The sequence below is a fragment of the Denticeps clupeoides genome, chromosome 11 (assembly GCF_900700375.1).
Source record: "Denticeps clupeoides chromosome 11, fDenClu1.1, whole genome shotgun sequence".
In the NCBI taxonomy this organism is placed as follows: Eukaryota; Metazoa; Chordata; class Actinopteri; order Clupeiformes; family Denticipitidae; genus Denticeps; species Denticeps clupeoides.
In genome coordinates, this window is record NC_041717.1 from 6,236,972 (window position 1) to 6,258,480 (window position 21,509).

General features: G+C 48.6%; 1 protein-coding gene across 1 annotated transcript in view; it reads right to left on the reverse strand.

Annotated features, from left to right (window-relative positions):
• Window positions 1-20,136, reverse strand: part of tcf7l1b (transcription factor 7 like 1b) — a 31,939-nt gene extending 11,803 nt beyond the window's left edge. Inside the window, exons 1-4 of the mRNA XM_028996552.1 lie at window positions 19,799-20,136; window positions 19,607-19,679; window positions 19,342-19,469; window positions 705-788 (exon numbers count right to left, since the gene is read on the reverse strand). Of these exons, the coding sequence (XP_028852385.1) occupies window positions 705-788; window positions 19,342-19,469; window positions 19,607-19,679; window positions 19,799-19,984 (471 nt within the window). The 5' untranslated portion in view covers window positions 19,985-20,136. The remainder of the gene's footprint in view (window positions 1-704; window positions 789-19,341; window positions 19,470-19,606; window positions 19,680-19,798) is intronic.
• Between the last annotated feature and the right edge of the window lie 1,373 nt (window positions 20,137-21,509).

The following is a 21,509-nucleotide window of genomic DNA, read 5'->3' on the forward strand; positions in this document are numbered from 1 at the left end:
CCATATACGCAGCAGGTCAGCGAGGGGTCAGCACTTATTGTAATAAAATAAGTTTAATTGGCATTCCAGTTGAGACGGGAGTGACCCGCGCAGCAACTCTGAGCGGTGGCCCGAGGACAGCAGCTCCCTGAGGACATCAGGGGCTCAATAAAGAGTTTGTACAGAACATTATATAATAATCATCATCATCATCATCATCATCTCCCAAGAAAAAGACACAGATGTGAGAAGAGCAGACACTGATGGGAAACGACTGGGCGGAGTTCATGTTCCTGAATCACCACCCGCCTCTCCTCCGCCAAGTTCATATCCCCGGATTAGTGCCCTGAAACGAAGATCGGGCAGATATGTGCCACCCATGGTGCATCATTTCAGACGGCGAATCTCTCCCATCTGGAATGCTCTGGGGTGATGTGAATTTATCAACCCTGATCTCTGCCCCAAGAACCTGAACAGACCCAACAGGTCGAGTCAGGTCAACAATAAGAACAAACCAAAAAAAAGAAATGTGTCTAAAGTGTCTCAAAGTTCACAAAGCCGTTTGCTCTGCGTCGTTTCGCACCGTGGCATTATTACATTGTGACTTCATTCTGATCAGAAAGAGTCTTTATATGCCTCCATAACCTACATTTCACTATCTATTGAACTGTTCACACCGCAGCTACAGGTTGAGCAGGTATGTGTGCAGGGTGGGATGCACTCACCAAGTGTCCGGGAGTGGGGGACCGAGAATCTTTAAGGGCCGCGGTTCCCGGAACGTCCAGAAGAGGCCATTTCATCTGTAGGTACTGTGGGGTGCAGAGATAATGAGGAAGATCAGGAAATGGTGAGGAAAAACCCGCCATATACCTTACATGCAACATTTTACAGTCCTGTTTTAAAGACAAAGAGGTCGCAATGTGACAAATAAATACCAAATACTTACACAAAGGTGACGTGCATGTATGGAAAATGCGTACAACATAAAATACTTGGCAGATTTACACAGTGATGTACAGTGTGTGTGTGTGTGTGTGTGTGTGTGAGAGAATGAGCAGAGCAACCAGAGTGTGAAATCAGGGTTTGCAGGGGAATGTGGTTTTACAGGAGTCCAGCTGTGGGCATTTCTCCAACGACAAATGTCTCGAGTGTGTGAGTCCGAATTAGAAAATGTAAGTGTGTGTGGCGCATATGTCTATGCACATGTGTGTGGGTGTGAGAGAGAGAGAGAGAGAGACACTAACTTTTGGATATTTTTATACCCTACACCCCTAAACAGGACAATTTGTTTAAAGTCCCCGTTTTACGTTGGTGGGGTTTTGTGGGGTTCGGCCATCTGGTCTGTATATTAGTTGCCGGACGTAGCAGATTTTCATGCACGACGCCATTTTCTTTAAAACCATCCCGGGCTTTTTGTTCAAACGCCGGGGCTCACGTGCAGGGTGGCGCGTTTAAAGCTGATTCGTTGGAAAGGAGACTGTTGTAGGAACCTGGGGTATCCAGGGGTATAACTCAGTCAGAGCCCCTCCTTCATGCACACGCGACGTAAAAAGGCCCCCTGTAGCATCCCCGAACACACGGAACGGACGCATCCCACAATCTACACACTTCCTACAAAATGCATGAGTGCGAGCAGAGAAACCTCGAGCGCCACCGATTTTACCAAGAACAACCCGCAAAACAGCCCCAGCGAGGACCGCAGTTTATCTGCATCCTCAATAAACAACAAAACCGCAGCATTAGATCCCTGAAGAGCAGCGTTGTTTTTTATCATCATCATCATCATCGTTTTTGAAATGCACAGACGTGTGTCGGTTTTTTTCAGGGACTCGCTGTAACACTCGCCATGACACCAGGTCAACGAGGACCTGTCACCCCACAGCGCAGGGTCCGGGTGACTTTTTAAACGGTTCCTCCCTGATACAAATGCCCGGGATAAAAATGGAAAAACTGCACCACGGCGAATGAAAAGAAGGAGTGCAGGGAAAGGGAAGGAAATGGGGGGGGGTTCAGGAATGAGGTTGTGGGAGGAGGAAGGGGGGGTATTGTTTCCTGGCAGCAGATCGGGGGGGGGGGTCCAGGCCAGCTGACGGGGTCTGCATAAGTCCGACTGTCAGGAGAGCGGCGCTTACGGAGGCCAGCGGGGCTCTATAGAGACCCACTTTCCATTCCGCACGCTGCCTAATGAATGCTGCCTTCTGTGGTGAAAGAAAAACCAGCACCTCCCAAAAACAACCCAGATTTTACCATCTAATCTGTGTCAATCACCAGTACCTCTGCAGCCGGTTTTGTTGAGCTGGCCTTTTTGAGCCCCTCATGACGCCCCCTCCTTCCCTGCGATAACCCCAGTGAGCCCATGTAGCGCTCAACCCCCCTTCAAATCACCACCAAAAAGTACTTCCCCCACCAAACATGCCCTGCAGCGTTTTAAAAGCAGCCGCACCTTTTTTTTCTAATTGCCGCTGTAGTTTGCAGACACGGGGCTCCAGGTATCACCCACATGTCACAGTAACACCAATTACAGATACTTAAACTAATACTTATTATAAATATATATATTAAAAGAAGATTTTCTAAAATGAAACCCCCCCATCGCTTTTTTCAGCTCCACACAGTAGAGGCCTCATGCCACCCCGACCCCGAGCCGGCAGGTGTGGACGCAGCAGCCGGGCACCCGTCAGCAGAATTCACTTCAGTCCGAAGAAGAAGGGGGGCGTCGCCGTCAGGGCGGGGTTCACAAAACATGCGCACATGAACCCAATTAGGCAATTAGGGCTTTGCAGTACACTTCAGGCGCGCTGATAATGCGTTGCAGGTGCATTTAGCATCATTTGCAAAACCCCGAGAGGGCTGGCTGCCACTGTGCCAGACCTACTGAGAAGAGACCACTGTGCAGAGGACAGAAAAACGAGACAATACGAGTTTATAAAGTGTTAGAAGGCTGTGTGTAGGGTTTCACTTGCAGAGCTTTGTTACATTTACAGCATTTATCGGAGCCCTTATCCAGACCGACTTACAATCAAAAGTTACAGGGACAGTCCACCCCTGAAGCAACTTAGGGTTAAGTGTCTTGCTCAGGGTCACAATGGTAGTAAGTGGGGTTTGAACCTGGGTCTTCTGGTTCATAGGCGAGTGTGTTACCCACTAGGCTACCAACACCCCTGTAATTTGCCGCTTTGTTCTCACGCAGGGTTAACGTAGCCCTGTTCACAGCAGCTTTTGGAAACCAACGGACACCAACGTCTGCCATGTGACTCCAGAAGTCCACTAGTGGTGAGAATAGGACAGCCAAGACTCTGAAAAAAAATTCATTTACTTTCATACATTAAATATTTATAAATTAAATTACAGCCCTTATATATGCTTATCAGCACGCCTCCATTTTATTCAGTCAGATTATAGTCACTAATACCAGCACCACGTCCTGTATTGATTGTCCTGTTCTGACCATGTGGAGCTCAGCATGTGGTTTGATCTTTGCTAAAGTGATAACTTTAAAACCACATGGAAACCGGGTCTGTGCATCAGGCTTAAACAGGCAGCAAACTTCCAAACTGGGCTGCTGAAAAACCGCTACTCTCCAACTATCTGGTCCATTTTCATGCTTCTCTAATTGTCTTCCAACTCCCATCCGTATCAGGGCTCAGAAGGAACATCAGTAGAAAGCTCAATTAGCTGGGGAGGGTGATGTGGAGCAGGGTGCAGATGTCACAAAAGGTGGCAAATTCTCCCCAATCGCAGTTTTTTTCTTTTTTTTATTCCAACAAAGCCAAGTCCAGGACCCTTTGGTTCTTCAAACAGAGAGAATACAGCATATGCTCTGGGGCCGGTCCGTGCCAGAGTTTGGGTCTAATTGTTTCGCCGCTTTCATGGAGAGGGGAGCGAGGGAGGCCAAGAGTCTTTGTCGTGCGAGAGGGTGGCGGCGGCGTCTGGATGCCAGGCTGGAGAACAGCATCAGAAGCGAGGCAGATGTGGGCACATTTGTTGTCGGTCGTAAAGCAGCAGCGCTGCCAAGGGCCCTGGAAATACTCTTCCACAAAACTTTTTTTTTTTTTTTCTCTCTCTGCAGTTTTTTTTAGGCAACAAATGACATGCTTTCATTTGAAAAAGTTTCACGTCCTACTGAAACTTGACAAAAGTGAAGTTTTAGAGGAGCTGAAAGCACGGCATGCAGGGCATGCATGTTGAAAAGCCTAGAGAACAGGTCTGGGCGATATGGCACAAAGATTTATCACAATACATCGTACCGAATGATCAAATTTTTACTGAAATGGTCACAGCGGCATTGCTTGCTCCACATCGCTTTAGGCGGTTATGATCGATTAGATCCCAATATCATGTATTGGGATCAAATCGATTTAACAGGACCTAGTAGTACAGTTGTGGCACCACCGTTTCATTAATATTATTTATTACTGATTGCCAACCTCTGTCAAAACCACAGTCACAGCAAGTATGGAAGGTGAGCATTTAAACACACTGCAGCAGTGAACATTAACAATAAAAAAGGTTATTGAATTTCTCTGTTCATTTTTCTCATAATTGTTGTTTTGTTTAAAAAAAAAAAAAAAAAAGAATTCAGCGTTTGAGTTACAGATTTCTACTGGCGAAGCTAACACACAGAAAAATTATGCAAAAGTGGTTCTGGGTACTTATTACAGAGCTCATGGCAGGCATAGTAACAGAAACTAAATCATTAACAATGAATATTAACAGTATACAAAAACGGTGTAGCATTTAATGCGCAGAGAACTTTTTTTTTTTTTTTTTTTTTTTTGAGTGAGTGGGTGGCATTCATCAGTCGGCCCACAATTCCGATCACCCGTAGTGCTCCTGCCCTCTTCCCTCTGTGTCCTCACCTCAGCCCTCCAGGAGAAGCCACACGGGCCACACAGCATGCCGTGGGTTTAGGTGTTAATGATCCCCCGGCCCCACCCTTTTAAACAGTCCCTCCAGATAATGGGCTTGTCAATCAGCCCCAACATGCCTGCCCATTGTGCGGCCAAATCACCTGCTTATGCAAGCCATTGACACCCCGGCGCTGATCTATGCGAGACAAGACAGTCGCCAGACTTTCGGGGGCAGACAATACAAACGAGAGAGTCCCACCTAGTTAGAACTCAGACCCATTGTTTGTGTGCTGCGGGCAATTAAACAATTACTAAAACAATTCTTAAGCAAACCGTGGCTCCCAGAGTGCTAATTAGATTTTAAGTGGCGGATGAACAGACAATTAGTCTTGCTTTCCCATGCAACAAGCTGCGCTGCTAACAAGCAGCATTGCAGGGAAAAGAAAAAAAAAAGTATTTGCAAATAAATTAATTCACCAAACTGAAATACACTGAAGAGGAAAAAAAAATAGCTTATTTTTAAGGCCCTGCTGAATATTGCATACAGATGTGTTAAAATGCATAATGCAAGGTTTATGCACATATTGCACCACCCAGACTCTGTTTCAATGCAAAATAAGCCTAAAACGCAGACTCTACCGGATGCAAGCAATTCCAGGAAATTAATGTGAATGCGAGAAAAATATTGAACTATTTAAAAAAAAAAACCCTTCCCGTTTCCTTTGTCCGCTCAGTAATCAGAGCCTGATTGAGCCACGTTCCCATCAGTAAACAAGGTCTCACATTAGCAAGTCTGGTCAAGACACAGGTATGTTTGCCCTGGCTGAGCAAATTGTGTAGAGCAAAGCAAGACCGAAATCCAAATGAGACTTTTCTTTGCCTTCAACGGGCGCATTCGCGGCATGCACTGGCCCATTGTTAATTTACACAAAAAAAAAAAAAAAAAAAAAGAGAGAGAGAGAGAGAGAAGCCATTCTCCTCCCGACAGGGCGCGGATTAGATCACCTGCGTGAAAAATGGGAATTTGTTTAAATAAAAATAAAGAGCAAATATTTCACCTCCTTTCAAAATCTGTCGAGGATAAGTGAGCGCTGTATCACTTTTCCATGGGAACTCCACACACCGGTATCAGCTAAGAAAACAGTGAGGCATTTGCAGGATGAGGATTTTGTGTGTGTGTGTGTGTGAGACCCAGGGGAAAAACAAAAACAACAAAATGCTATTTGGAACCCTTGTGTCATAACCACGACGACTTTAAAAGGCATTTCTGGTCTGGAGTAATACGTTATGATCTGTGTGCCATTGCAACAGCCGTTTTTTGAGCGTTAAAGACGGGTGTCCTGGACTTCCGGCTAATGGCCGCCGTATCGAAGGCCTCAGATGTTAAGGGGCTGTGACAGGGCTACTCCCGCTGCTCGCCAGGCTTCCTTTGTAACCCGTTTGCCGGCCATAGTGTCCCATTCAAGGCTGGTCCAGAGGGGAAGAAGGAGGAGAAGAAGAAGGAAAAAAAAAACGGTCAAAGGCCACCCTTCTCCGGTGCAATGGTTTCTATGCCAACATGGCCTATTAAGGCCAGGGTACACAGGCCCCTTAACATGCTCTCATACACAAAAGAACTATTAGTGCAAAGAGTGCCAGTGAGGCAGAGGGAGGGAGGAAGGGTGCGAGTGAGCGACCGAGAGAGAGATGGAGTGGAAGGAAATGGAAAGACGAGAGGAAGTATGGAGGTTTGAAGCCCCCCTCGTACACCCCACCCCGCCCACTCAAGCCCCCCCCCTCCTTAAACCAAATGGACACACATTTAAAGTAACAGTCTTAATAAATCTAACCCCGAGCACTCATTCCCATTCCTCCTCTTCGTGAACATGTGCTGTTAAGCAAAAGCCTCAGATCAATCATTTTCCAAAAGATGGATATAAACTACATATGTACCAACACACAGTGATCTTCTCAAATGAATGAAAATGAATCAAACCCTTCAATCCTTCCTTTCCTGACTGATTCTTACAGCCTGACCGTGGACATATAAGAATTTCTGGAGCAACAATTGAGTTTAACACAAGTCAACGGCATTTAAATTCACAGTGTTGAAATCTCAACAACCCAGAGCAGCAGTCACGGTCACATCCTGATTCCACAGACCGGGACCAGGTGTGACATGACTTCCTCGAGAGGACACTCCAAGCGGGTGACAAAAGACAGCCTGGGTGCGTTTCTGTTAATGAAGAGCAAGGTGGCTGCGGTAAGGTCCATTTCATATCAGAGAAACGCCAAATGAGAAGAATGTCCTCGTCACATGCTTTCAACTGGTAAACATGGTCAGGTACGAAGCCACCCTGAAATTTAAAAGCGACGTGCCAAACATTCGCGAACGATCAATCACAGTTACTGAGAAAGTAACCATCTGCAGCGCAATACTTTATTAATAAGCCTGAGTGTGTTCAGTATGGTTATTGGTTTATATATTTATGCGGTTTTAAGTTGAGAAAAAGTTAGAGAGAAAAATCACCAGATTTCAGAACTTGTGCTACAATAAACAAGTAGTAACATTTTTTTAAAAATCTGAATTGATACACAAGCACTTAAGAAGCAAAACCAACAATATCAACACATTACGCTAAATTACCAAGTGTAACAAACTAAGACCAAAACGTTTTTTTTTTTGCAAATGAGAATGATATTAGCACAATAACCCAAAGTGAAGCGTGGTTAGACATTAATTTTATAAATGATGTGTTTAATTTATTTTCGGAGGCCTTAAAGCCAACTCTAACCCGAACCCGCTTGGCAAATAAAACCCCGCTGAGATTAGAAATGCATTGTAAATCGGTTTACATTACGCACGCACACTTTGCAATGGACGTTTGTCTTTCTGTCTCGCGGATGCCACACCTCGAGAAGGCCCAGCCGCTCATTTCACGGTAAACACCATTTAACCAGATGTGACCGCATGAGGCATGCCGAAAATGCAACGTGCAATTTGTTTGGGCCTCAACTGGATGCGAGGTTTCCCTGGCAACAAGACGTCGGCATAAGTTAAATACCTCGGCATAATACTCATCTGTGAACTTAAATCACTGACATGAAAACAAAAAAAAAATAGCAAACTTCTTCCCTGTCAGGAGAAAGGGAAATTTGATCTCGCAGCGCGCCCGCCAAAAACTCCATCGCGGTTATTTAGCCTGTTCTGAAAAGGAGGCCATGAAAGATAGAGGGAAGGAGAAAGTGTCGTTTGTGGGTGGTTGGTGGGGTAAAAGATGGGAGTTCATATTTAAAATTAAAACACATTTCTTTCTGCTGGCACATACCACAAGTCTTATGAAAACAGAGGCCCGATTGTGTTCCTTCTGCGGCCCCTCCTTCCCCACCTCCCTCTCTCACACACACACACACACACCCTTTCCCCACCTCCATCGCAGAAAAACCCCACTGCTTACCTCATCACCCCGCCCCCGTTACAGCTGCCCAGAGACAACGCCGCTTTACTACGTGACGTTCAAAAAGACGCACGAGGACAGCATGCGTCGGATTGGCTTGAGGGCCCCCCACACACACACCTTACTTCTGAATCGAGAACCCTGTACCACGCGATCCAGCCAATCACGGTCAACCAACACTCAACCAATCGTATTGCATGATAAAAAGTTAAGTTTCTCAGCTCTGAGGACACCATGAATCCGGACCAAAATCTCCATCTTGGCTTTCTGGCCGCAACTCTTCCATGAAGGACACATCTGACTAATCCGGACAGTAGAGTGGGGTGCACCTGGGTTTCCGGATATGCTGTTCAAGCTCTTTTGGATGGAGATATATACACGAGAGAAAGAAAGTGGAGCAAACACTCAAGTACCACCTCCACTACTCCAACAATGGCCCTTTCAGCATGGGTCTTTAGGGAAGAGGCAGACCAAGACAGGGTCAGGGGTCAGTAGGTGCTCTACCTCTTCAGGGTTCACTGCAATCTGACCTGAGAGTGAAACAATGGAGTGCCAACCAACTGGAGAACGTCCCCTGACTGCTAGAGATGCATTAGGCTCTTAAGAACGGCCAACACCGTGAACAAAGCCATTCACACGTCAGGGGAAGATGATAGCATGGAACGGGAGAGGCCCTGGTCATTTATTTTCCTGACCTCGGAGGCCAGTAATAGCCGGAACACTGTTACAATATTATTCCAATACAATCGTCAGACTTATTTTTTGTGAAATTCCAGAAATTCAGAGAATTTATTGTATGTAATTACCACAGTAGACTTAGTCTTAATAAGAAAGGTCTTATAATATTTGGTGCAAAAATGTATTTATTTATTACGTGCAAATTAATTAAAATCATTTTGAACAGCGACATTTCTACTTTTACCATTCTGTAATCAATGGCATTGACATGACTTCCAATTTTTCCATCACAGAACATCCCGAGAACACAATTGTTCTGCATAACTAATTAGCATTAATAGGGCATAAAAGCATTGTTTTGCACCATGGCTACAGCCAGCATCAGCGCAGTTCAGCTCCTCCACTAGGGTGTGTTTTGGGGTTGTGAAATCGATATTGGTATTCAGATAACGCTGTGGTCAGCTGGAAGTGTACATAGAAACGCCACACCGCTTTCTTTTCAAAAGTTTCATTGACTCTTCGCCAGTCACCACCTGACTGGTATAATAAAGGCGGCAAACGCTCCCGCGCGACCGCAGGAGCCGAAACGTGGACCACGCGTTTACACAGTGGGAATGAAATAAAACTGCGCCTCATCTGCCAAGAGAAGGTGCTCGTGATGAGAAGAGCCCTGTTGCTGAAACACCAGGCTCCCAACAAAGTAAACTAAAGGGAGGCCCAGATCAATTATTCCGCGGGTCTGGAGGCCTGCCGAGACCAGGCCCGCGCCGACTGACCTCCGAGCAGCCAGATCCCATCAGGAAATAAACAGAGGAGCGCTCGGTGGATGACCTCGGAACAGCGGGCGGTGGCGGCGGCGACGCGGCGTTGCGTGGGGGACCGAACGGCACAGACTGTATACCTTCAGTCGGTAAATTCCACACTAATGCCCAAATCTCTCCTACACCCATCCAACAATGAACTTCTTCCAAGCTCTTAACTGCTGCGGCCTGCAAACAATTACGGCAGGACCCAGGCGCTGTGACGGCGAGGGGCGGGGGCAGGAGGGAGGACTCGGGGCACAATTACAGCAGGGATTTATGGCCTGAGAAACAATTTATAAATCACAGCGCCTCAGCTAATACAATCCAGATCGCGCCGCATGCAGCTGCAATTTGAGGTCTGCGTGGAACTGCATAATAAACTTGACTTCGGGACATCTGGGGAGGGATGGGCGGGGTTTCACGTCAACACAAATATGGTTGCAGGAGTAGGTTTTTCGTACGGCTTCAACCAAAAGCTACAATGACTGAATGACACGGACCACATGACGCAAAAATAAGCTTAATGAACCGATTAACTCTTAACCCTTAAAAAACGTGCTTTCATACAAAAACCCTGCCTGAATTTTGCAGAAGACAGAACCGGCTTTATTCTTCCTGCAAATTCTGTGATTAAATGTCCAAGAACTGCCCCCCTGGCTTGCTCAGCCAACTGAAGGCTTTAGGAATCCCGCTCAGTCGAGAGGCCCTGAACCTTGACCCCTCACCCTTCACCCTGGGGGGTAAACAAAGCTCTGAGTGACATCTGAAAATGGAGATCCCATTGGCAGAGTGTGTCTGGATGAGCTAAAACGAGCCATTCGTTTTGACAGAAAGCGCAGCCTTTGGTTGCTCTGCGGCACCGAGGGAGAAATCGGGAATTCCGGGAACTGATTTAGGGCCAAAGCCTTCGTTTCCCTTAATTGCATTTATTGGCAAACGCCTCTGAACAAAGAAGGTGAGGAAAAATAAATACATGAAAAAATTCAGCGAATGAATAACTTTGTCCGCCTGACAACCGTCACTCTTCTGATTAGGCACAATGAAAGTGAGCGAGTGAGCGAGAGGGAGGGAGGGAGAAAGGGAGAGCCGTGTTCCTCTGAAAGACAGCATTAATGCATGTTTAACAAGACCTTTCACTAAGCCCGTGCTAATATGAATAATAACCCCGAAGAGACGAAATGGAAAGTTAAGCAACCGAGCAAGCCGGCTGCTTATTGGCCAAGTGAAATTAACGAGACTGAGCTAATAGGACGTCAACAGGAGAAAATGAAAAATAAAAATCCCGCCCACCGTGGACAGCTAACGACAGACGAACCATGTGCCTTAAGACGGTGAAGAACAGGGGCTCGGGACGCGGCGGTATTCAAATTAGCCGAGGGAGGCCGACTGTGCCGAGCGGCCAGCGGCTCAGCTGTGCGGCTGGAAGCCACCGCCCAGGCCTCTTTGTCCTGCCTTTCAGCCCGGTCTGAGGGACTGAAAGCCCCTATTCATGGCCCTGCCTTTCCCCCTGCCAACGCACCCACCAGGCCCCAGAGGACTCGGCCTGCAGGCTTTACAGGCCTTCACCGTTTCATACAAGAACCAGCGCCCCCCACCCTGCCCTGCTCGACACACACACACACACACACACACACACACACACTTCCTGCTTGCATATAGAAACGGGTATGTCAGTACAAACTCGCACAATAACCAGAATCAACTTCACCACAGCTGTCGGTAACGAAAACCTCGGGACCACCGGGAATGGGTTGTAAGTACAGATATGAAAAGTGATTTATTTGATTTGTTTGGTCCTTTGCCCTGGCCAGCTTGGGATTATTTCAATGGTGTAAAACAAGAGCATCTCGTAGGCCGTACATTTTTCAGAAATTCAGTGGGTGTTTGGTTTTAATCAAATCCCCTCAGTGGTTTCTCACCGAATCTAGCCAAGTCAAATAAAGATCAATGAAGAAAGTTTTTAACTGCATCAGTATTGAAAGAGCACAACAAGGACGCTCAAAAACATCTACTTTCCCGCTTCGCCTGAAAAGAAAGCAGCTGAACCATTACAGATGACTTGCGCCTCTTCTCCGACTGACGGAACGTGACGTTCGACAGAACACCGCTACTGTGGCACTCTAACAGGGGGATTGGCTTAGAGAGGTTAGACGAACACCTCAAATTTGGCCAAATCCAATGGATCAATATGACTAAATAAATAAACAAACAAACAAACAAACAGGATGGTGACACAGGGAGGGTGTTGGTCTGAGCCTGAGACAATTCATAAGTGGTCATTCGGAACTGGAAATGACGAATCCAGTGGTGAACAAGAACATGGCTGCCTCAACTAACATTATCTCTTAGTGCACCATATGCTAGGGGTAAATATCAATACACCAATATATCGTGATATTTTACGTGGTGATATTGTATCGATACAGGGACATCGAATATCAATATTTTTGTATACAAATTTAGTTCTGTGGATTTGGCAGAATTACTAATGTAATGTGATCCACACATTTACATTTACAGCATTTATCAGACGCCATTATCCAGAGCTACTTACAGTCAGTAGTTACAGGGACAGTCCCCCCCTGGAGACACAATGGTATTAAGTGGGATTTGAACCTGGGTCTTCTGGTTCACAGGCGAGTGTGTTACCCACTAGGCTACTACAACCCTACCACCCACACAGATTGTACACGGCATCGTAGAATATCGCAATATGTACAGAATCACAACGTATCATGAAATCCAACATATCGGAGTCAGTCTTCTGCAAAATGTACATGAAAAAAGCAAAAAAAGTCAACTGCATTTAAGTTAACAAAGAATGAAAGTAGGAGTGAACATGGACCCGCGATTCATTTCAAGCAAAGCTAATGGAAACTGACTGCACTACAGCGAAACCAAATCAAGTGAAACTATTTACACACTCAACACTGCCATTACGTGAAATTAGGTCAAATGCGCTTAAAGTCTGGCTTGAGAAACTTGCCAAGTAGGAAATCCAAACTTTTTTGAGGGAAAAAAAAAAAAATTAATTCCCAGTACGTGTCCAATGAAGCCTCATGCAAGAGCAACCAAATTTGCTCAAATTCAAGATTCCAGATAGTCTAATTACACTGACACAGAAATGCTACTGCTTTCTCGCAACGGTAAATGAACAAAGATCATCTTGATTCCGAAAAAGTGTAACTCAGTGATCTTAACAAAATGGGTTTTGATGGCTTCAACTTCATAGATTTTCAAAATCCAACACAACCTTCCAATCTGTGGTCTGGTGTGACTGTTCTCATGGAGAAACGTAACATTAACGTAGCGGTCCCGCTCAATCGTAGCCGGAGATGCAGGTAATGGAAAGCAGACTTCCACGGGGACCCAGAAACGGTACAGGGTGTGCCAGCCCGTCGCTACGGAACAGGGAGGCTGCAGCTGATCCGCTGGAGAGGTTGGCGGGATTCGCGGCCCAGCAAGAGAACGGGGTGATTTACTACTCCAAAAAGAAGAACAGCTGTTCCTCCCGCTCCTCGACTCGCTCCATCCCAGATAGGTCCAGATCGGTCCTGGGGTTCTTTATTTCGTTCATGCAATCCGTGGGGCACGTCTGCATGTGTTCTTAACCTTGTTGTGACCTCGCGTCATCCTGACCTGCCTGGTCTGGATACTAGGTTCCCCGTACCCCACTCGAGGAGCTGCATCTGGGGGTTGTCCGTTGACTCAAGAGCGGCGATAAGACGGGGTGGGGCGCAGCCTGCAGGTCTGGAAACGGGATTAGTCCAGAAGAGAGTCCTCCTGCCCAACCTTCCCCCAACCGCCTCCGGTCTGCTCCCTGCGCTCTCTCTCCTTCTCTCCCTCTCTCCATCCTCACTTACAGCGCTTTAACTGAAACCATCTGTCTGGAATACCATACTGATGAAACCCTGTTTCAGAGCTGAGCCCCCCCCACCCCCACCCTGGAATAATCAGGTTTTATTAGCATGGAGAGAAGCACTTAGTGTATGGTTTTAGGAGAGCTGATGGTGCTTAATGTGAAATAAGACCTCCTGGCCAACGTGAAGGCCACACAGAGGGAGCGGGCAGGGGCGCAGCGCAGGTGGGAAGCCCTCGACAGTGATTCCCCCCCCCACGCCCCTCGTCAATCAACCGGCAGCTTTATCACCCGGGAATGTGATATTAGCTTGGTCACCACACACACTAGGAGACTGGAGGGCAAAAAAAAAAATAGAGGCTGCAAAGGGGGACAAGCATAGATTTGTGTGACATATGACAAGTTCCATCACACACACACACACACACACACACTCTCCCACCACTTCACTACTTTTCATCGCAATGGGCTCTTTATTTCTGACACCCTGGCAGCTGTATTGTCTTGCCAGAGGGCCAGAAGAGTGCTGCATTGTTTGCAGAAACTCTCCTGGGGGAAGCATTCCACATTAGCCAGCTTAGTCCCTCACTCACTCTCTCTCACACACACACACACACACACACACACAGCTCAACACGTTGGTCTGCCGCACCACAGCCGCATTGCAACCGGCTTAGCTCATCCAAGCGCCAGCCCCATGACCATCTCCGCCTGAGAGGGCCACGGCCGGGCCCCTCTGCCCGTGGAGCGCAGCACTCGGCCCCCTTTGGGGGGGTGGGGGTGGGGAGTTCACACCAGCGGCCGCAGAGAATGCGGCGGAATGCGACGAGATCTGCGGGCCAGAAACATTGGGGTTTCGGGACGGGAGTGTCAGCACCTATTTCTGGAGGGCGGGCGGGTCCGGCTACTTATCGCCGGACTCGTAAGCTCTGGTCACACGGGGCACACACCTGGGTGACCCTCGTCCTTCCCAAACGGCCCGTCAATAAAATCTAAATAAAAATCAATCGCTGCCGACACTCCAGGTTTGGACCTTTATCCCCACGCCAATTAAAGCGGTCAGGAGCTGAGGGAGGCCAGGCCGCTCCTATCTGGTCAGGGTCCACCGTTCTATCATCAGCTGCTGATGAACTCAGGGCCGCCGAAGCTTCCTCCAGCCCCGTTCGCCAATCGTTCCTTATCTGGTTTATCAATAGGTGAGTGTGTGTGTGTGTGTGTGTGTGTGTGAGCTGGGGGGGGTTAACGATAATTAAAGATAATTGAATGAGACTCGGGTACACGGACCTTTTTTTCCATGAAGTCCCCCTCGACTTACCCGAAGTTCAGTGGTGGAAGTAAACCGCTGAAAGTTTGTGTGGGGGATTTATCTTTCTCTTCAAAAGAATTCCGTCGACGCCACTGGAAGTACGGAGTCGGTGGTGGTGGTGGGGTGGGGTGGGGTGGGGGGGGTACCAATTCCTCAAAGGATGCTGTGATGCTGCTGATGGGCCCAACTCTTGCAGAGCCAGGGCGGCGTATAAACAGAATATCTAATGGCGAGGGGGGAAGGCGGGAGGGAGGGACGGAGGGAGTTTGGTGGGCCAAGCGGAGGGTGAGCGAAGGCGCCGATGCCAACTCCCGCTCTCCACAGAAAAGAGGGGGGCGGGGGGGGGCCACCAAAGGCTGGCACAATTTCATGGTGTCGGAGGAGAGCCGCACTACAAAACTGGGCTCAACTGAACACTTGCGCCGCCTCCGTCTTCTTACGAACTGCACAGCAGGAAGGGGACAGTGGGACACTACAGCGTCGCCCCCAAATTCACAAAGGTAACGCTCCACAATTTCATCGCGTGAGCTCGCACGGGCGCACCTAACCACTGAAAACCCTCGCGCACTCCCACACCCAACCGAGCACTCGACGGGCGTCCTCAATGGAAGCCTTCAAGGCCAAGAGCCAGTGGCTGTCCCTGGCTCCACAACCAAGGAGTGAAGTCCAAATCGTGCGGACATGTTGTTCCCACAATGCCATAAACCGTACCCTTGAAGTTGCTTTAAAAAAAAAAAAAAAAAAAAAAAAAAACGCACTCTTCTTTCATACTCAAATGTGTCCACCGTTAATAAATGCGCCCGATTTGGTAGCAGACCTTGACTGTATAAAGAACAACATTTTTCCCAATAAAATGACTCAAACTATATTTACAAAGCAAACAAATCGCTATTCCAAAAGTTCGTGCAATTAAATAAATACACTGAACGGAGGAACACCTTTAACGCGCTTTCCAATACGCCACATGACTCCGTACCAATCCGTATCGTTTCCATTCTGCACGCGTGTACTGTGGGGAAAAAAAAATATCCGGAACAAATCAGTCACTGATGCAAATAGTATTAGATTCATAACGAATCCATACGAATCTTATCGACACGCAGCTTGAATCAGTTTGATGAACAAGCAAGTGCAGGTTAAGAGCGAACAAATGAAAAGCACTTGAACGAACCGATTCATCGGCTAGTTCATTTTTCCTTTGTCAACTGGCACGCCACCGTATACCAGGACAAAACTCACTTCATGCCTCCACTCCAAAAGCCTGGCGTGGAGAAGGTTCCCCCCCCCCCAACCCCGTCAAACGTTTGCTTGTGGAAGGATGGAGCCATTTCTATCCCATGACAATGCCACTGTTGACTTGACTTCGCCTTCTAGTTTCTTTAAAAAAAAAAAGAAAAAGCGTGTGGAGCAACCGGAGACAAGCAGAAGAGGCGGGCCTGGCCACTCCGGCATGTTCGGGCATCATAGCGGCGAAGCGTTCAGGCCCCGGGGGTTTCTCGTCCCCGTGACTGACAGGCCAGCAGGCAAGACTAAACAGTTTAGAACGCACTTCCACTCAAGGTGTGTTTGTGCGCCTGCTGAAAGGCCGTGTTTGGGGAAAAAGAAAGAAAGAAAGAAAGGCTCTAGTTACTGGTGGCTGGATTTACCCCCGTCCCGACGCGGTGTTGTCCGCGGCGGGGGCCTTTCAGGAGGAAGAAAAAAAAAAAAAAAAAAAGACAACATGTTGACTGAAATGCGGTCAGGATTGTTTAAACTGCAGCCGCTCCGTTGAGGGTTTCCACAGAGTGGGTTCTGCCAGGGAAAAACACGGCCTGAAATAAACACAGAAATTAAATAGCCAGATTTGTAGCGCAGACATGCCGGCGTCTCGGCGCGCTGTCCGGGTGGGGTGGGGGACGCTTGACGGAGGGAACGGAGAGGCTATGGTTGGTGTGGATGTGGCGCACAGGTAATCGTGCAAAATAAGACAGGAGAGGGACTGGGTTTAGAAAAGGGAAGAGGACGGAGGGAGGAAGAGACGTTCCTGCGAGTGTCCTCGGTGGATTACTGTGGAATTTCAGCTGTGAGCAGGCCCTAAATCCGTGGTGGGAAATCTGTGTGTTCTCCTGCAGGTCCTTCACCGGGAGGCCTCCGACCGCGGAAAAGACCCTTCAGCGCCACGATTTCCAACAAGACCGGGTCGGGTTTTAATTCATACGAATACGGAATACGGATCAAACCGGCCGCAAGTCTTCGCTTTAATGGCAGGTGACTGAGGGCCGCTTTGTTGTCCACGCAAGTCAAGTAAACACTCGTACGGACCACCGCAGCCTGATCCGAGTCTCTTCAGGTGGAAACGTCCCCCCCGTCCACCCGAGAAGCACTTTCAACTGGTCCCGCGGAGGCGGCGGAGCGCGGCATCGTGGGATTGGGCTCCTTCGCGGGATGTTTACATTCCTCCTTCCGACCCCACAGGTACGCCGAAGCCCGCGTTTAAAACGCCGGCGCCCGTAAATGGCGCTTTATTCAACGCGGCCTTGCTAATGTGCGGAGGAGGAACCGTATAAAACCGGGCCGACTTTTACACCGTCCTCACCGTATTCACTCGGCAAAGCCGTCCGCCTCTCCTCTACAAACCAGCCCGCTGCGGCACACAAGACTCCATCGTGGGATTTCTGCAGATGCTCGTCCTCAGGTGTACAGAGACACGTGAAGGAGGACAGGAAGTCTGGACTTCATTATCCTAAAATCTTACTCGATAGCAAGAGATTGAAAATGCAAATCGCAGAAAAAAAAAAAAAAATGTAAAAAAACAGCAACAGAGTCCATACGCTTCATTTACGCCCCCTTCTTCTCCGAATGACCGACTCAGGGCGGGGTTTGGGGGTTCAGGTCCACTGTCGCGGAAAAGTCCAAAACCTAACCCGCTTCGCTCTTCTTCTTAAGTCCATTTTTTCCCATAAATAAAACGACAAAAGTCCTTGTTGGTCTGAGGGGGCCGCGCCCCCCGGGATTACACGGTGGAATGTATTACAATAAAATAAAACCAGCTCCCGCCTCGCGACCACGATAATAAATAGGAGACTCGTAGCGCACGTCACGGCCGCCCCGCACAAGGAGAGTTCAGGTTCTGGATTTGATTTAAAACTTGCACATTAATCAAAATAAGAAGGACGGAGAAAGAGAGAGAGAGAGAAGATCGACATCTTGACAACGTATGAGGAGACCACAGGAACGTTTCAGATAACACTAAACTTGGAGGACATTTACATTCATTTATTATTGAATATTAAACACACGCAAAAAAAATAAAATAAGCCGAATAATTCAACGGTCACAGATTTCTTTTTCAAGAAGACACTTTAACTTCGTAAATGCAAACGTCTCAACACGCCAACTAACAAGATAAGCGGTGCAAATAGTGAGTGACGAACGCGAGCGAAAGAGACACCCGGGCAGAGGAGCTCGCCCTAAGCCAATCAGCTCCCTCCAGATAACTTGGTATGGACTGGGGGGACAAAGGACAACCTCCTCGCTGGTATGCACCTAGTGTATAGAGAGCGGCCATTAAGCTAATGAGGCCGAATGGAGACCTCCAATGAAGCTGTCAAGCGCCGACTCGGAATGACAATGGCCGGCTAACGCCTCTCTAATTGAATAGCCGGCGCCGGGAGGGGACGAGTTGCTTCGGGACGGCAGATAGAGAAACTTTTTTTTTTTTTTTTAAATAATACAAAAATGACAAGGAAGGAGAGGGGGGGGGGGGGGGAATAAACAAAAGCTCGGCGACTTGCCAGATCGCAGCTCGACATGCCGAGAACTTTAACGCCGGGCTTATATGGATAAAAAAAAAAAAGAAAAATCAAACGTGGCCACGCAAAATGACCAGCGGGACCCAATTCCAGCCCCCGACCGTCTGGGCCGACCGTCTGCAGCGCACCCAAACAAGCGACGAAAGGGCCCGGAACGCTCTCGCGCCACGAACCTGCCAAGTTCGGAATTCCAAAAGCGCGGGATGAATTGCATAAATCTGCCGACTCTGTGCAACGAAAGCACCGTTCAACGAAATGGAAAGCAGCCAATCTGGAGTCAGCGCTTGATTTAAGGCACCATGTGACCGCGAAGACGGCCACATGTGAAACCGAACACGCTCTTTAAAACGCCGCAAATAAGTTCATAGCCGCCCAGCACCCAAACCCGGCCGTTCACACGCCCGACCCCTGTAAAAAAAACCTGGCCCCATCTGTGCATTTCAGATCACACACACAATGCAAAAAATTACACACACACACACATATATATATACACATACATATACACATATACAATTTCCAACAGTCCGTCGAGTAATAATCTGCGTGAGGATTAGAGGCTTCCCGAACTGGCAGGAACGTGGTGGAAAGGAGGAGGAGGAGTGTGGGTGTAGTGCATGATGGACGGACGGACTCACCGTTCTGGCGCTGGGGGACAGGGCCCCGTTGGACAGGTAAGGGTTGGTCAGGTCTGGGATCATTAGGAACGGGTAACCGGGGTAGTGGGGACTCTTGAACAGCCCTCCATCTTGTTGTCTTCTTAAAGCTTCACGGAGGAACCCCGGGGGAGGCAGACAAGGGGAGAAGGAAGGGTTAAGGAGAACCGGAGGAGGAGGACAAGCAGGGATGGGAGGTGAAAGAAAGACAAATAAAAAAAAAAAAAAAAAAAAGTTCGGTGGTTACCTTCGCTAAAGTAATCTCTGGCCTTCTCCCAACTTTCTGCGTCCGCTCTGGGCTGCGGGCGTCTCTCCGCCTGCTGACAGTCGCGCAAACACACGGAGTTGAACACGGAGAGCGGCCAAGTGACAATAACACACACACACACACACACACACACACACACACACACACTTCTAGATTTACTATAATAAAAACCTCGGAATCGGACGAGCTGCTGTTGTTTTCCGACTCGTTGACCAGCGACGACTTGACGTCGTCCAGGTCCCGCTCGGCGGACACGTCCTCGGAGATCTTCTCCTCCTGCTCGCCCTCGTCCTTGAACGGGATCATCTCGTCGTTCGCGCCCAGGTCGTCGCCGCCGCCCCCGTTCAGCTGCGGCATGGTGCCGGAGTTCGCGTTCGTCGGCGGCCGCTCGATTAGAACCGTATTCCGTGCGACCGGCCGCGGCTCGGCGCCGCGCGTCGACTTTCGCGGCGTCGCGTCGGGTCTCTGCGGGAGCAAAGCGCCAAAAAGACAAACCAAAAAAAAACAAAAAAAAACAGGAAAAAAGTTCCCTCGCGTTCACAATCCCTCGCCGGGACGCGAAAAAGAATCCGAGCTTTCCATGGCTTTAGATCCGACTTTCTGCACTTCGTAACAACGCGCTCGGGTTTAAAAAAAAAGAGAGAAAACGGGAGAGAAAGAAAGAATCAAGTTGCGGGCGAGATTATGCGGCGCACGTCCGCACGCCGCGTGGACGGGAGGGGACCGCGGGGACCGGGGGACCGCGGGCCGCTTCCTGCGGGGAAAACAGCGAGCAACTCTGTCCGTCCGGCCGAAGTTGGCGCGCCGCGCTCCTCCACATGTGCGCTCAGGCGGGCAAGTCGCGAGCTCCCCGGCTTCCCGGCGCGGGGGGAAAAAACTATTTGGTTTTATTTATTTGCACATTCGCTAAAAAAAAAATTATAATTAAAAAAAAAAAAAAACCCGCTCATACGCGAAAGTGTGGCGAGGAAAGCAACATGGCTGTGAAGGTCCCTCCGCGCCTCACCGCCGGGGAATGCGCGCTGCGCGCCGACCGCGGCTCGCTCGGAGAGGAGAGGAGAGGAGGAGGAGGAGGAGGAGGAGAGGGGGAGGAAGAGGAGAGGAGGAGGAGGAAGAGGAGAGGGGGAGACGGGGGAGCAGAGGAGGAGTTTGGCCTGAAAAACGACACTCCGTCCATTCAGCAGGAGGAGACGGCGACTCGACTTAAAGGAACAGGTTTTTTTTTCCCCCCTCATGTGCGCGCGTGTTTAATGAAGTTTAATGCACTTTTCTCCGGAATCTCGTTATCTTGGGGGTAAATATGCACGAGAAAAGAAGCGTATTGCCGATAACGCGCTGGAATTTTCCGTTTCGTACCGGAATGGCTCAGCTGGCGCATGACTTGTTCGATAAAGACGGCGGCGTGTTGACTTTCGTGGACAAAACGAATAGCAGATTAATAAGAAAATGTGCCCTGGTTTAAGTAACAACAACAGCAAAAAACAAACAAAAAAACCAATCCTTTCAATTATTAAAAGCCATGTTTGCTTTGGCTGGCGACAATGGGCACCAGGACCTGAATGACAAACAGCTTTATTACGGCCTGGCGTCACGTGGGCAGGTTACTAGTAGACCCCGAGTTCCTAAAAAGTTCCTGGTTAATTAGTGCCCCTATAGCAGTTTCCCACCCCCCGTCCCATCCCATGCCAACCTCCCCCCTTCCAACAACACCGCCACCGCACCCCATGCTGTCTGTAACCGTGTGGTAATAACAGGCTGGAGAGCAGCTTTAATTACACACTGCCACGTTAATTATATGTTGGTGCTATTATGGCGCAATCCAGGACCCCACAACTGGAGAGGAGCGGGGCTACTGGCGGGAGCTTCGGCCGGACTCGGTGAC